The sequence below is a fragment of the Stylophora pistillata genome, chromosome 1 (genome assembly GCF_964205215.1).
Source record: "Stylophora pistillata chromosome 1, jaStyPist1.2, whole genome shotgun sequence".
Lineage (NCBI taxonomy): Eukaryota > Metazoa > Cnidaria > Anthozoa > Scleractinia > Pocilloporidae > Stylophora > Stylophora pistillata.
The window spans coordinates 36,302,002-36,315,814 of NC_142519.1; the positions used below are offsets into that span (position 1 = coordinate 36,302,002).

The 13,813-nt window shown below is 38.1% G+C and overlaps 1 protein-coding gene across 2 annotated transcripts; it reads left to right on the forward strand.

The window, feature by feature from the left end:
* Positions 1–234: 234 nt before the first annotated feature.
* On the forward strand, positions 235–8,942 carry LOC111336009 (ZP domain-containing protein). Of its 2 annotated transcripts, none has more exons than XM_022942025.2 (6): positions 235–394; positions 5,153–5,272; positions 5,702–5,719; positions 6,183–6,771; positions 7,397–7,719; positions 8,315–8,942. In XM_022942025.2, exons 1-6 carry the CDS (start codon positions 304–306, stop codon positions 8,455–8,457), a joined length of 1,284 nt encoding a protein of 427 aa, XP_022797760.1. In that variant the 5' UTR covers positions 235–303; the 3' UTR covers positions 8,458–8,942. The 2 variants fall into 2 exon arrangements, with proteins under 2 accessions (XP_022797760.1, XP_022797761.1); XM_022942026.2 differs by having other exon boundaries at positions 5,153–5,251.
* The last annotated feature ends 4,871 nt before the right edge of the window (positions 8,943–13,813 follow it).

Genomic DNA, 13,813 nt, shown 5'->3' on the forward strand with positions numbered 1-13,813 from the left:
TTTAATTAACATATCGTATTAATCAAAAACTTCGAGCAAGCTTTCCTTATACTTTACGCCGAGTGACTGAAAACCGATGTTTGTTAAATGTCCATACTGCTTAAAAAATTACGAGGTAAAACAGTCTGAGTGTTTATCCTTCACAGTTGCAGTGTTTTTTTTTCTTTTAATGAAAGCGGAAAACTAGGACAAAGGAAATATTTTCCGCATTGATTGAATTAAATAAGTGTGCATAACATTTTGGTGCAGATCAGTGCATTGTGAAGGGAGTCTTTTAAGGCGCTGGTTGTGTTGAACTCAGACATGAAGACCGTGTTGTTGCTTCTCATCCTTGCTGTCACTCATGTGGCAGTTACGTCGTACATATTTGAAACTCTTGAAGTAGCAAGACGAGGTACAAATCTTTTTTTTCATTTTCTTCTTTTTTTCAATCACTTGCACGATTAATAGCCACGGAGCATGGGTAACTTTCCAACGTACAGAAAAAGCAGAAAACCTTAAGTTTACACGAAGTCCGTGCATCCTAACATTTTTTTTCCCTTGGAACATCCTCGTCGAGGAGCTTTCCATTAACTTCTTTGATGGCCGTTTATCCTTCCAGTTCACTACCAAGATCTGAAACCTATCTCTCCAAACAGATATCATCCGTCGGGTTGTTGCGAAGGACTGAGAATTCGGTTTTTCATTAATATGCTGTATCTCAGTTTCAGTCGATAGAATTTTATGGTAGCCAACTTCCACTCCATAGTATGTGGGTATAGTGAGGCGATTAAAGTGAAACAGTCAAAAATCTGTCCGGTAAGTTTCTAAAACGAAGGTGTTTATATAAAATGCTGCTCGGCACACGGGGAATCTTAAATCCCAACAGAGCACGATTTCGTCAAAAAGGCTATTAAACACAACGAGTTTTAATGCTACAACTGACACATTTATCAGCATTTTGAAATACCATTATTTGAGACAACGAAGATATAGAAACATAAAGAGGAATACGTCATGACAATGTGTTTTTTTTCTCGTTACTTGAACTTTTACATTGCAAGCATAATAGAGAAGTAGTTAAAGGGCGTATCGGTTGGTTGATTTCATTCAGAGAAAGCGGAATATTTTTGGCCCTCAGGGTGAACATATTAGTCTTTATTCTCTCAAAGCGGAAAAAATACCCCGATTTGACCACAAGATCCGTAGATCATAATCCACTGAATATTTTGTAGAACTCTAAAATGTTTAGCCTACGAAGCAAGATTTTCAATTTTGTGTTTGTAATGGTTAGTCGGTGATGCTAGCTTCTGTACTCTTCAAGATTCAAATGTACTAAAACTCGTGAAAACGAATTTACCCTTCATTAGGATTTAGGGCTGGGACCACTGTTTCTCCATCATCCTTGCAATAAACAACTCACTTAAACTAATACCGAAACCTATTCTTCAAACTATCAACTAAATGGTCCTGTAGCTGAGGAACAGCTCAGAACAGGCATCAGTTGATTCATTTAGTAAATGTCAAACAAGAAGTTGTGGAGGATACGGTCCAGTTTCTACTTCTCTCTTTTATTTGTCAATCTTTTTCTTGACCAGTGGTGGATAGAACCTTCTCTGAAACCTTAGGAATAAGTTGGTGGCTGAAGAAAGAGTAACTCTGTTGGTTGGAACACAACCACATTGTTCCCCATCCAGACGAAGTTATTCAACGTTTCTTCGAGATAAGCAAGTCCTTTTGTTGAAACTGTCAAGGTAATCAACAAAAAAAAACATAACACAAGCAAATAAACAAACATACAAAAAAAATTGAAGAGAAACGAGAAATGTGATGATATACCTTAGTGGTTGTTTATATAACGAAAATTTATTGTAGGACAATGTTTTCTCTTAATGATATATAATTTTCTCCGCGGAACAAAGCTCAGGAGATCAAACGTTACACGAAATTCTCTACACTACAAATTTGGTTTGCACGGAGAAAGGTTTGAGAAAATGAGGTTTGAAATTTGAAGAAGTATTTCAAAATTTCAAGTTTTCCAAAATATTATGTATTAACCGAGCCGGGATAGAATTCTTAAATGTAATTATTTGAAGAAAAACACTGACGAAGTGCGTTTCTTAATCAGGACAACACGCCTCGTCTTTCTACGTGTACTTTGCGTTTGTCATGACAGAAGTGACGTTATTAAACGCTCACGAAAGGTATGAACCTTTGTGCAATAGCCAGAACCTCGTACAATTCGGCTAGCCTTCGTATCGTCCATCTGGAATGTATATCTAACTCATCTATATCTCATATATGCAATCCTGCCGACGTCCTAAATAAACTTCAGGAATCCCCAGTGTCTTGGCGCAATTTAAAATCTCGGTAGCACCAGATGATTAGTAGGTATAATTTTTGTCGCAAGCAAAATAGAGCAGAAGTACGAGACAAAAGAAAGTATTTTTTCCGCGTTGATTCTCGAAGTATTGAATACAAACGAATTAAAAAATAAAAGAATCGGACCCTGTGTGAGAGCAGTTTATTTAGGCAACGGTTCCAGTTACTAATACACTATTAGTGCTATTGAATTTCAAAACTGTCGAGGACGTGAATACGGGGTACCGGAGCCCCATCTAGTCTAGTAAAAAAAATGAGCTGGACTCGAGCTTACGGGAAAACCGGAATGAGGGTCTACGAATAGTGTCACATAGCGAACACTCAACGGAGTGGTATTTTCTCAATAGCCACTGACAGATAAACAGAAAGAAATTTCTCAATCTATGTCATTAAAATAATTTCCAAGTCAAAACCGGTTTTTTCAGTTGCGTCTGCGTGTTGACAGTTAAAACTCTAATTACGCAAAGTCTGACCAGTTTCCGGAAGCGTTTGCGATAAGGAAATGCACCGAAAATTCATACGACACTGTAGTAAAGCAGAAAGGTCATACTGGTGTCGATAACAAACACCTTCAAGAAAAAAAAGCCAACAAACCAAAGGATTGTAATTTATTCAATTTCGATCCACCTTTCAGGAATTTTAAAATCTATTATGGTTTTCTGTGACAACAGATATTCTGAAATAAGGCAACCACAACCACCCAGCGATTTTAGTTATGAAGAAAGTTCAGTAAACATTTTCAGTTTCCTTGGTTTAACTTGCGTTTTTTCATACTTTTAAGATGCATGCCGAGCTATCTTTTTATGGTTCATTTATCAACCGCAAAAATGTTAACCAAAAACGAGAGTATAGAAGAATATTTATTACGACCTGCTTTACAGAGACATGCCTGATACCCTGATTAAAGATACTCATTCGAGAAGAAGAATTCGTCTGATTTCATTCCAAAATTATCTGAAGCCCTGAGTTCTCTCGTCTCTTTAGAATGTGGAACGCGGAAAATTTTTCGCTGATTATCGTCAATAAAGACTTATAATGTATTACTTGAGTCACAGTATTTTAAGTCATGTATTGATTGAAGCCACTCGGGCGGAAATACCTCATAAAAGCGCTCCAATTGTTAGAGATATAGAAAAATTTCACCTCTAAACAACACTTCAAACAATTAACTATTTATGGATGGAGTTGTCTTGCAGTGACTTACCAAAATGTGAATTACATTGGAGAATATTGCAGAAGTCCTACAAATCTTTCTCAGAGTTATTTACTCTCGCGTACTTGTTATACAGACTACAAAAGATTATCTTTAATTCCATATATTTACATAACAGAGACCAAATCCATGTCATTCAATTCATGTACGTTCACATACATTTGTATCCTTATTTCATGGACGAGCTAGAAGATAAACCAGTCTGACTGAACGCTCATTTACTGCGCATGACACAAGCTCCAACGCCCCGAACGCAGTTAGGGCCTTTTGAACTAGGCCCACAACCAAAAGTGTTGTATATCATGATCAGTATCATCAATATGATGCAGCTAATCTTTAAGTATGCAGATAAGAAAATTGTCATCAAGTCCAGAACGCACAAATCCAAGTTGGCTCTTTACCTTAGATGCAGCTAACTGGAACTTCTAAGGATCAACACTCGCTTATTTTCTTTCGAACCAGCTGTGCTTAAAACGGGTGACACTAGAGACTTTGTGCTACCTTTAGGTTTTGTTAATCACAGTTGACAATATAGGCGATCCCTAGAAGTTGCAGTTGATGGAGGGAATTCTTATTTTCATTTACCGATTTCTTGCTTAGTCGGTTCTTTTAAGCACAAATGTAGCTTCAACTCGAGCTGAGGTAAGCAACCTATTTTAAAAATTAGAGTATGATACAGAAAGAACTAAGGTTATAATTAATTAACAGAGTCGAGTGCCCATTTCACCGTGCACTACTAAGCTACTTAAAACAAACTATGGCCCCGGCCTCGTCGATAACATGTTTGTCTTAAAGATCAGTATTTATCGGTGCTAATTTTAGATGTGACCACGGGTATCGAATTTATGGCAAGGCTCTTCAAGGTCAAGGTAGTTCAGTTCTTAAGGTAAAAGAACCTATTGATAAACAAAACAATGATATAACCGCAGGTGGGAACAGAACAATAATAATTTCAATTGACGACATAATATTGTTGAATATTCTATCAAATTCACTTGGAATCAATTTTCCAATTTTCGTACCACGCTGTCATGCAAATCTAGATTTAAAGAAAACAACTAAAGAATGATGAGAAAAGCGAACAATGTGCAAATAGAGCCGGATGAATGGATGAATGGATAAAATTGAATAGATAGATTGGTGAATGGATGAATCAATCAATTGGAGCTCATATGTGGGATCCAGCAATTGCTCACACAAAAATGTTGCAGTAATTGTCACGACGATGATTGCCTTCATGTACATGTATTGAGGCATTAGTTTATCTTATCTGAGATAATTGTATTCAAGATACAGACGGTACATGTCAGTCTATTGATGGAGTAACGGCCAATTAAAAATGAGCTATGAGGAGAGATGAAGATCAGATAATTCATACCACAGACCAGAATCAGAAAACATCTCACAAAAAAAGGACAGAATTAATATTAAATTAATATTAAAACATCTCACAAAAAATTACAGAATTAATATAAAATCAATTAATATTGAATTAATATTAAAACACCTCACAAAATAGTACTGAATTAATATTTTAGTGCACAGGAGGAGAAAATGTTTCTCTCATGAATTTTTCAGATGAAGAGGAGTTTGTAAACAATCAAGATACAGGGACCGATGTTAGGCGAGCTGATCCACTTGGAGATCGAACTGGAATTCTATCTGATGGTCCATCTGGTGAGGGTGAAGGCTCAGGAGGTGAGGATGATCATGATAGTCGATGACAGGTCAAACTATCCCACGCAATCGAACTAAAACAATCATGCTTTGCCATTGGTTTATATATACCATAGAAGTAGATAGTGCTTTTCAGGACGGCGCTGATTTGCTACCTTGGAGGAGATTGAGAAGCACTTTTCATCTCCGAACAGACAAAATCGCGAGTCAAGAATCTAATTAATGACCATCTTTTTTTTTTTTTGCAGGTAATAAGCACAATGCTATTTTAAGGTTTTTTTTTTTTTTTTGGCGAATACAAATATAGACTTACTAGACAGTTGTTATTATAATAAACGGACGGACCTGGTCAACAGACGATTCTCTTCTTTGGAAATGGATTAAATTATTAAAAATTTATTATTTAATTAAATTATTTAAACTGTTTTATTTTCTTTGTCTCTATTTCAGTTTCCCCGCCCGACGAAGGTAAGTGCCACTCATTTCAGTTCTTCCCCCCTCCCCCGTTTTGTGTTAAAGTTTCAAATGATTTAAAGCCCTAGTTATATTCGTGAATTGTTGTAAACTTGCGAGCCATCTAGGAGCTGAGTTTACGATCACCAACCAATCACCTGTTAGTGGTATCTAGATTGAGGTAATAATTTTATGGTTATATCGTGCTTTTCCGGTTTCCGCCCCTAAACTTTGGAACAATTTTCCAGAGTTATAAAATGTAGTTTAAATCTTACATCTTTTAAGATCAACTTTATAACTTGTCTTTTATAGCGCTATTTTAACTTGTAGTTTTGCTTTGGTATTTTTCGAAATTTTTATTTATTAAGTTACTGCTTTAAACATTTTATTATAAAGCGCCCTAGAGCTCTACAATAGCACGCCATAGAAATTTTGCATTATTCATATTATTTTTTGTGACACCTGTTCATTTTTATAGAGGTCATTGTTACTTGTGGACAGAACGAGATGTCCATCAGCATTCCGAAATCCCTTCTTAATGGCCTGGACGTGGAACATATCCGTCTTACTGATGTAGATTGTGGAGCCACAGAAAACCCAGCTCGCGACCGCTACATTCTTCAGACGGACCTGACAGGATGTGGCACATCAAGCAGGCACATCAGGAATTTCGTGACTTACATGAATAAGGTGGAGGAGATTCCCGTGGAGGATGATCAGGTAATCACACGTGTCCGTGAAGTGGAGATACCTTTCACTTGCGCTTACTCAAACACGGGAGTCGTGTCGGCCGTTGGTCTGCAAGTGGAGAGCAAAAAAATTGTTTTCTCCGAGAAAGGAATGGGAAAGTTCGTACTGGAGATGAAGATTTTCCCAGATGATTCATATGAAGGTCAATACACGAAGCGAGATTTTCCAGTGACCGTGCCATTGAGGAAAGTATTGTACGTGCAAGTAAGCGTGGACACAGATGATTCGGATCTAGCAATTTTAGCAGAAACGTGTTTTGCCACGCCCGATGCCAATCCCAATAAAGAGGGACTGAAATACGTATTCATCAAAGACGGGTATGAATAATTTATTGTTACTTTTGTGTTACGCCACTGACAGATGTAATTGTAGACTTAGCTTCTCTTACAGCCTGCGTTCAAGCTCGTAACGCAACATGCATGCTCCATGGAGATAAGCATTATGCGACAGCCGAGACGGACGAATTCCTTGGGTTAACTCGAGAGAGGAGAGACACATTTTCCTATCTATCCTACCTCCGTTCCTCTAATCCTCGATTTGCAATACCTGGCTGTTCCGACTTGCTAAGTAAAACCTCTCCCATAAATTTCAGTACTCATTCCTTCACTTAAAAGCTGTTTACGATTCAAGGCATTGTCACATTACCGGGCTCAGCAGTGTATGGCGATACAGCGGCTTGGTTTTATGATTATCCTCATATGAAACGTTTTCACTTAATATTTAGTTTGAACTTCTTTGGTAATAAAGCCATTCTCAGAAAATAACTGGTCTGCCCATCAAAAATTACATCTAAGACGCTATATGACAGTAAAATACCAAAAATTCAGAATTTCCCGTAGATATCTTTTTACCACCACTTAGAGCTCCACTGGCATGCAACCTTATCATCAGACCTCAGAGGCAGTCAGTGTCAAAGGATTGTAAATATGACTTCCTTTACAGATGTTCCGAAGACGACACCTTGGAGTACAAGGAATCGAGTGATAAAAGAAGGCAGCGGTTTAGCTTAGAGGCGTTCAAGTTCCTGGGTGACAATCAGTTTGTGTACATGCATTGCAAGGTCAAGATATGTGACGCAAATGATACTAACTCACGCTGCGCACAGGGCTGTCTGCGTAATTCCCGACGAAGAAGGTCGCTGTACACTCAGGAAACAAATGATGATGAGTATCTATTGGCCCAGGGACCTTTCATGCGGGGAACAGAGGAAAGCGATGATACAGACTCGCAGGTGGATATCGAACTTCATGAGATTGAAAACAGCGGTAAGTTCTACCTTACAACGGCACTAGAGAACACCATATTGTCTTGATAAATTTTCACGAGGAGAGTGAGCCTCGCGAGAAAGTAACGTTTGCCTAGAAAATTGCGTGCCCTAATGCCTGGTGCATTGGACTCCCATATGGAGAGGCCCTGGTTTGAGCCTTTATTAAGTAATTTTACTGGCTTTTAGTAAGATGCACTTTACACTCACCATATCTCTCTTCAGGCGCGTTGACATGAGTAACAGGGAACGGTCAGAGACGTTACAAAGAAGATATTACGGGTTTAGACTACGACCATATTTAGATTAAGTAGTAGCACTCCTTGTCAATCAAGATAGGCCATGGTAGGGAGGCCACATGGCTCGTGAGCCTTTAGAAATTCTGATTAGCTACTCTTTGAAAGGAGAGGGGTTCCTTACTCAGAGGATAAAACCCATCTGACATTATAAGTGACTTTGACAGATCTTGTTTTCACTCTCTTTCCCGTCTCAATGACTTTTCCCGAACACTGTCTTTTTCTAATTGAGACCTTGAAACAAATGTAAAGGAATGAGCTTTCCTACTAAACAATAACAAAAAAATCATCCCTTTTCAGGTCAACTCACCCCTCTTGTTGCTGCTATGGCTGTTTTTGCTGCGGTCTGTGTTATGGGTGTGTCGTACTTCGCCTGGAACTTGAAGAGGAAGCGCAGAGTTGTTCGTGGTTATCAGCTCCTCACTGCCCCCACTGATGACTGACAACTTCGACTGGGATAAGGAGCTGGACAGTCGTGATCTTTTTACAACCGCTATACTAATTCTAGTTTTGAAATAGCCAATTTCCGAATTACCCTTGGCCTCATTTTTAAAACGAGTCCTGGTGCTCATCCTTTCATATGATTATAAGTTTTCATTCAAATGCAAATTAAACTCATTTTCACAAGAATTAGGTTGTATTAGAGAGCACTCTTTATTTTTAAGAAAAACAAACAACAAATTCATGTGCGTGATGTAAGAAGGTCGCCGTAAGGAGCGAATGAGTTTTACCTTTAAACTTTTCGCATTGTGAGTAGTTTGCTTTCAAAAGAGTTAAAGTTATGTTATTCTTTTAATATTTAATCACCAGTACCCCACAGTAAACCGAAAATTTTTGCTGGTCAATCTGTTATTATGCATGTTACATTATATTCACCAAAACGTGATTAACATAAGTTTCACATGAAATAAAAATCATATTAACCCGATTGATAATGGTTGACGATTTAATCCGCTTACGATAGAAGTAACAACCAAAGTTACAAATCGCACATCATAAAAATGATTACAAAAAAAGCTGAAAATGGACGGGGTAATCAGGAACATCATACTGTATAAACTGACCCATAAGATGACACAGATTTTGTTTTGTTCAGGCGCCTTCATTCGTCATTTCTAGAGTATTCTGTGGTGTTTATATTTTATGTGTTCAAGAAATTTATCAAAATCACTGTTTAGGTAAGAGATGAGACGATTTAACAAAGCCTGTTAAGATGACCTGTGCCGTTTAAAGAATTTTCTTTGATTTCTAGAAGTATTTTTAGCAAACAGTTCTTAAGCTATTTGTGGTCAATGTCGTCTGCAAGCACAAAAGGCACCGTACTGAGTTTTTCTTTGCACATTACAATCTTCCTAACGCTCAGTTAGTTTCAATCAACACCCCACCAGTTTCAAATTTATCGCCCTATGATTTCCCCCATCCCCCCCATTGGCAGTAAATTGGCAGTCAGTTTTCTATAGTCTCCCCTTAACAATCTGTTGGAAACGACTGATCCCCTCCTCCGATTCCCTTAAAAACCGGGCGAAACCCCCCTCCCGCCCAGAAAAGTCCTCCGCCCGCCCCCCTCCCCCAAGGTGATAACTAATGACTAGCTCCCTAACATGCTTTAAGCCTCGCATATGATCGCAGACGATAGCAGGCGATCGCACTCGATCGCCAGCGATTATAAGTGAACAGCTCTGCGATCGTGTGCGATCGAGTGCGATCGCGATCGCAGGCGATCGCAGAAACTATTCGTGCGATCAGTTGCGATCGTCTGCGATCGAGTGCGATCATATGTGGACAAAGTTCTGCGATCATGCGATTGGAATGTGTCCAATAATGCTATGCAAGCGGCATGATACCATGACAACTAGTTGTTTATCAACTTTTACACGTGCGTGTGTTTTGACAAGATGGAAGGTGTAATTGATACGGACCAGTTTATGGAAGAAATTAGGAAATACGATTGTTTGTTCAATCGCATTAACAAACAATTCTCTCTTTCTTAAGACTCTCTGCACCAAGAAGCGACGTTTCTTCTTTGATCTGGCAGCGATTCTCCGTTTAAGTAAAGACAACAGAAGATAGATAGATCACTCTATTTATACACGGTAAATTCCACTCAGTCGTATACAAGCAATATACTCTACAAATGTAAAACTTAAAACTACATAATCTTTATAAAATACATACAAAGATTAAAAGCCTAATCTAAACGAACTGAACTAACTTCTTATTAGAATGAAAATAAATGAAAATGAAAGTACTGCTTTTCAGGGACGCCGTGTCATTAGTTCACTCAAAACTGAAGTTACTTAGCTTCGTCTTAAACTCACCTAATGTTTTAGATACTCTAATATCAGTCGGAAGGCTATTCCACAACGCGGCACCGCTATAAGAGAAACTTTTACGAACATAATCGGTACGAGGTTGCGGAAGAGCCAGCCTCATTTCACAATTTCGCAATCTATAACTAGTAGTATCATTACGAAAGATGAATTTATTTGATAAATATTCAGGTGTCCGTCCATTTAGAATTTTGGTACTCATAACGGTTTTAGCAAAAAGCCTCTGATTCCTTAGTATAGGTTTTTCCAATTAAGTCTACGGAACAGGTCTAGAGCACTAGAATCATAAGGGGCGGACAACAATATACGAGCCGCACGGTTCTGCAGCTTCTGAAGTTTTTCGGCCAGCTTACAGCAATCCCATACTAAGTTGCAGCAGTCAAACTTGGGCTTTACCAAACCACTGAAGATGTTCAAAAGAGTGTAGAATGGTACAAAATCTCTAACGCGCTTAATTAAGCCCAAAGCTGAGGAACTTTTCTTACAAACAGTTTCAATATGCGTATTCCAGCTTTTAAAAGTTTTCAAAGAATCCAAGATGGCGTCGGAAACAAAGGGAACACAAGAGTCCAAGATGGTGGAGAGATTAAAAAATTGAACGGACCCTATATTACGCGTTTGGGTATCGCGGATTAGGCATACTAACCTAACCGTATATGACTATAATCAAAAGAGGTATTTATAAGAATCCCAAAAGGTTATCGTACCCATATGGTACCGCTTATAAGGAATACACTCACAAAAAATGTGGTAAAAAAAAAAGTGTTTATTGTCACATCTATATACAAGGTGTAAATTAAGCTCAATCAAATTGTATTGCAATTAATATAGTGTCAATCATTGCTCGTCATCAGAACTATTGTACTCAATGCTGTAACCAGAAGAAGATCTGATAAATTATTTGACGAGACGGTCAGAGAAGTCAACGCATGGCCAAATCCAATAGGAGGTCATACCTAAGTTGAAAGCGGTGTAGACGGTGTCAAATAAGAGCAGTGTTTTCGTATAATTTTTTTCTTACATTCAAAATTCAAGAGAGAGAGATGATTTCTACCGATCTCGGTCTCAGCTACATGAACGAAATATTGGGAAGCATTGCTAGATTTGCAGACGCCGACACATTAGAGCGAGTTATAAAGAGAGGAGAATTGTACTACCAAGATCCAGAAGGACCTTGTTGGGACTACGAAACGGGTGAACTAGTTGAAAAGAGGACCCAGATATTTAAAGCCGTGTTGGAATATACAAAACTAGTATACGCGCGAAGTTTCAGAAGCAAAGGATGGCCATGAATAGTGTCGATAGACAACATTACATTGTGGACAATCCAAAAGTAGCCGTTGTGGAGATAGAAAGCATCTTGGATATTATTTCGCATGCGGATGAGGATTCTTTGAAGAGAATAATGCGGCATGCTCGAGCTTATATGAAACCTCATAATTTCGATAAAGTGATTGGAGAATCCAAGGAGACATATCCAAACGAACAATTTAAAAATGATGAAACATATCAATTACACAGGAACGAAATCATGAAGTCCATTTATAATTACGTGGAACACATATTTGACAGTCACGAATGGGATGAAGAGGCAGAACTTTCAGACTAAATATCATTTTTTTCTTGCGGACACGTGAATTTTCAGACAAAGACGGCTGAATGCTGTGAACTGGTCATACCTTGAAGACAAATATGGTCGAAAGACAACATTATATTGCTGTCAATCCTAAAGTAACCGTTTAGGAGATAGAAAGAATCTTAGAAATTATTTCATACGCGGGTGAGGATTCTTTAAGGAGAATGACGCGTCATATTCGAGCTTATATGAAACCTCATAATTTTGATAAGGTTATTAGAGAATCCAAGGAAAACACAATAAAAATAATGAAACCTAAGATGGTGTTTAATCCTCCCTTAGGGAAAATGATTTCAAAATAAAATGAATATTCAAAAAACGTTCATTTTAGAATAAAAGGAAAATAAATTGTCGTGACCAGGATTCGAACATGGGTTATTGCGATCACTCACATGACCACACCCCTAACACTCACCCTAAGCCCAATTCCCTAACCCACCTATTCCCTTATCAAAATCAAAATAAAAACCCTAACAGTCAAACATCAGAGTGAGACAAACAATGGAAACAATAAAACGCAAGATGGTGACTCATACTTCCAATGGTGAAAGCGATTTCAAGATGTCATTAGCATTCGTATCGTGTAAAAAAAAATTCGAGAATAAAAGAGGTTTGTTTCCGCCTAAACCCTATGATGGGATGTGAATAATTCATCCAACTCCAATAAAATGAAAAGAGATACAATGAAATACATGAAGTTCATATATTTTGAACTGCGGTATTAGATACGTATGATGCACGATCCTCGCAGTAGATAGCGCTATTTAAGCAATAACGAAAATCAGACCTGAAAAAAATCAGGCCTGTACGGGATTCGAACCACTGACCCCTGCGATACTAGTGCAGCGCTCTGCCAATTGAGCTAACAAGCGCTATCTACTGCGAGGATCGTGCATCATACGTATCTAATACCGCAGTTCAAAATATATGAACTTCATATATTTCATTGTATCTTATTTATCACTTTCACGGGTTTATTACGAATCAACTTAACGGCCTGCTCCCAGTTGGCTTGTTAGCTCAATTGGCAGAGCGCTGCACTAGTATCGCAGGGGTCAGTGGTTCGAATCCCGTACAGGCCTGATTTTTTTCAGGTCTGATTTTCGTTATTGCTTAAATAGCGCTATCTACTGCGAGGATCGTGCATCATACGTAAAATGAAAAGAGTTCGGATGGTGATCACATGAGTATTCAAAATTCTCTGAAAGTGAACAATGGTCCGTTCGAAGTGTAAACATGCAATAACTTTTTTCTCAATAAAAATGTTTACTTTAGTTAAAATCTTAATTAAAAATAAACTGCAACGCGCGAGTGTGATCACTAGCACTGACGAAAGTGTTTTAAATTCTATACAAAATTCCGCAAGTGAGGAAAATAACAACGATACATCGATGCAATTCAATGACAATGATTCCAAGGGAAATAATTAAATCTCCCGTTTAAAAAAATTATCAGAAACAAAATCAAACGAAAAGGGTATTCAAAAACGCAGCACCATGCTCATGAACATTTCCATTTCTCGGGAAAAATGAACCATAGAGCAGACAAACCGGGGAAAAATACGAAATGCCAGCAAGCGTTGTAACTGTCTCATGATTATCTGTCCATCAAATTTTAATCAAGTCATAGCATTCTTACATGTTTTCGGATCAAAGTCAATGACCTGTCTGTCCGAATTGTTACCTAGTTATGACGTGTGTCAATCAATGATAGACCAATGGAAATCTAGCAATGGGTGTATAAGAGTAGTTATGAGTCGGAATGGTATGATCATAGGTGGGACCAAAGCGATGATGAAGAAAGTTCGATTTCATCCCATCAGACAAGTGCTGT

Excerpts from the sequence above, each read along its gene's own strand:
- LOC111336009 (XM_022942025.2), top strand. The coding sequence starts at position 304 with ATGAAGACCGTGTTGTTGCTTCTCATCCTTGCTGTCACTCATGTGGCA. Across the intron at positions 6,772-7,396 it reads TACGTATTCATCAAAGACGG|ATGTTCCGAAGACGACACCT; the intron begins GTATGAATAATT and ends CTTCCTTTACAG. Across the intron at positions 7,720-8,314 it reads TCATGAGATTGAAAACAGCG|GTCAACTCACCCCTCTTGTT; the intron begins GTAAGTTCTACC and ends ATCCCTTTTCAG.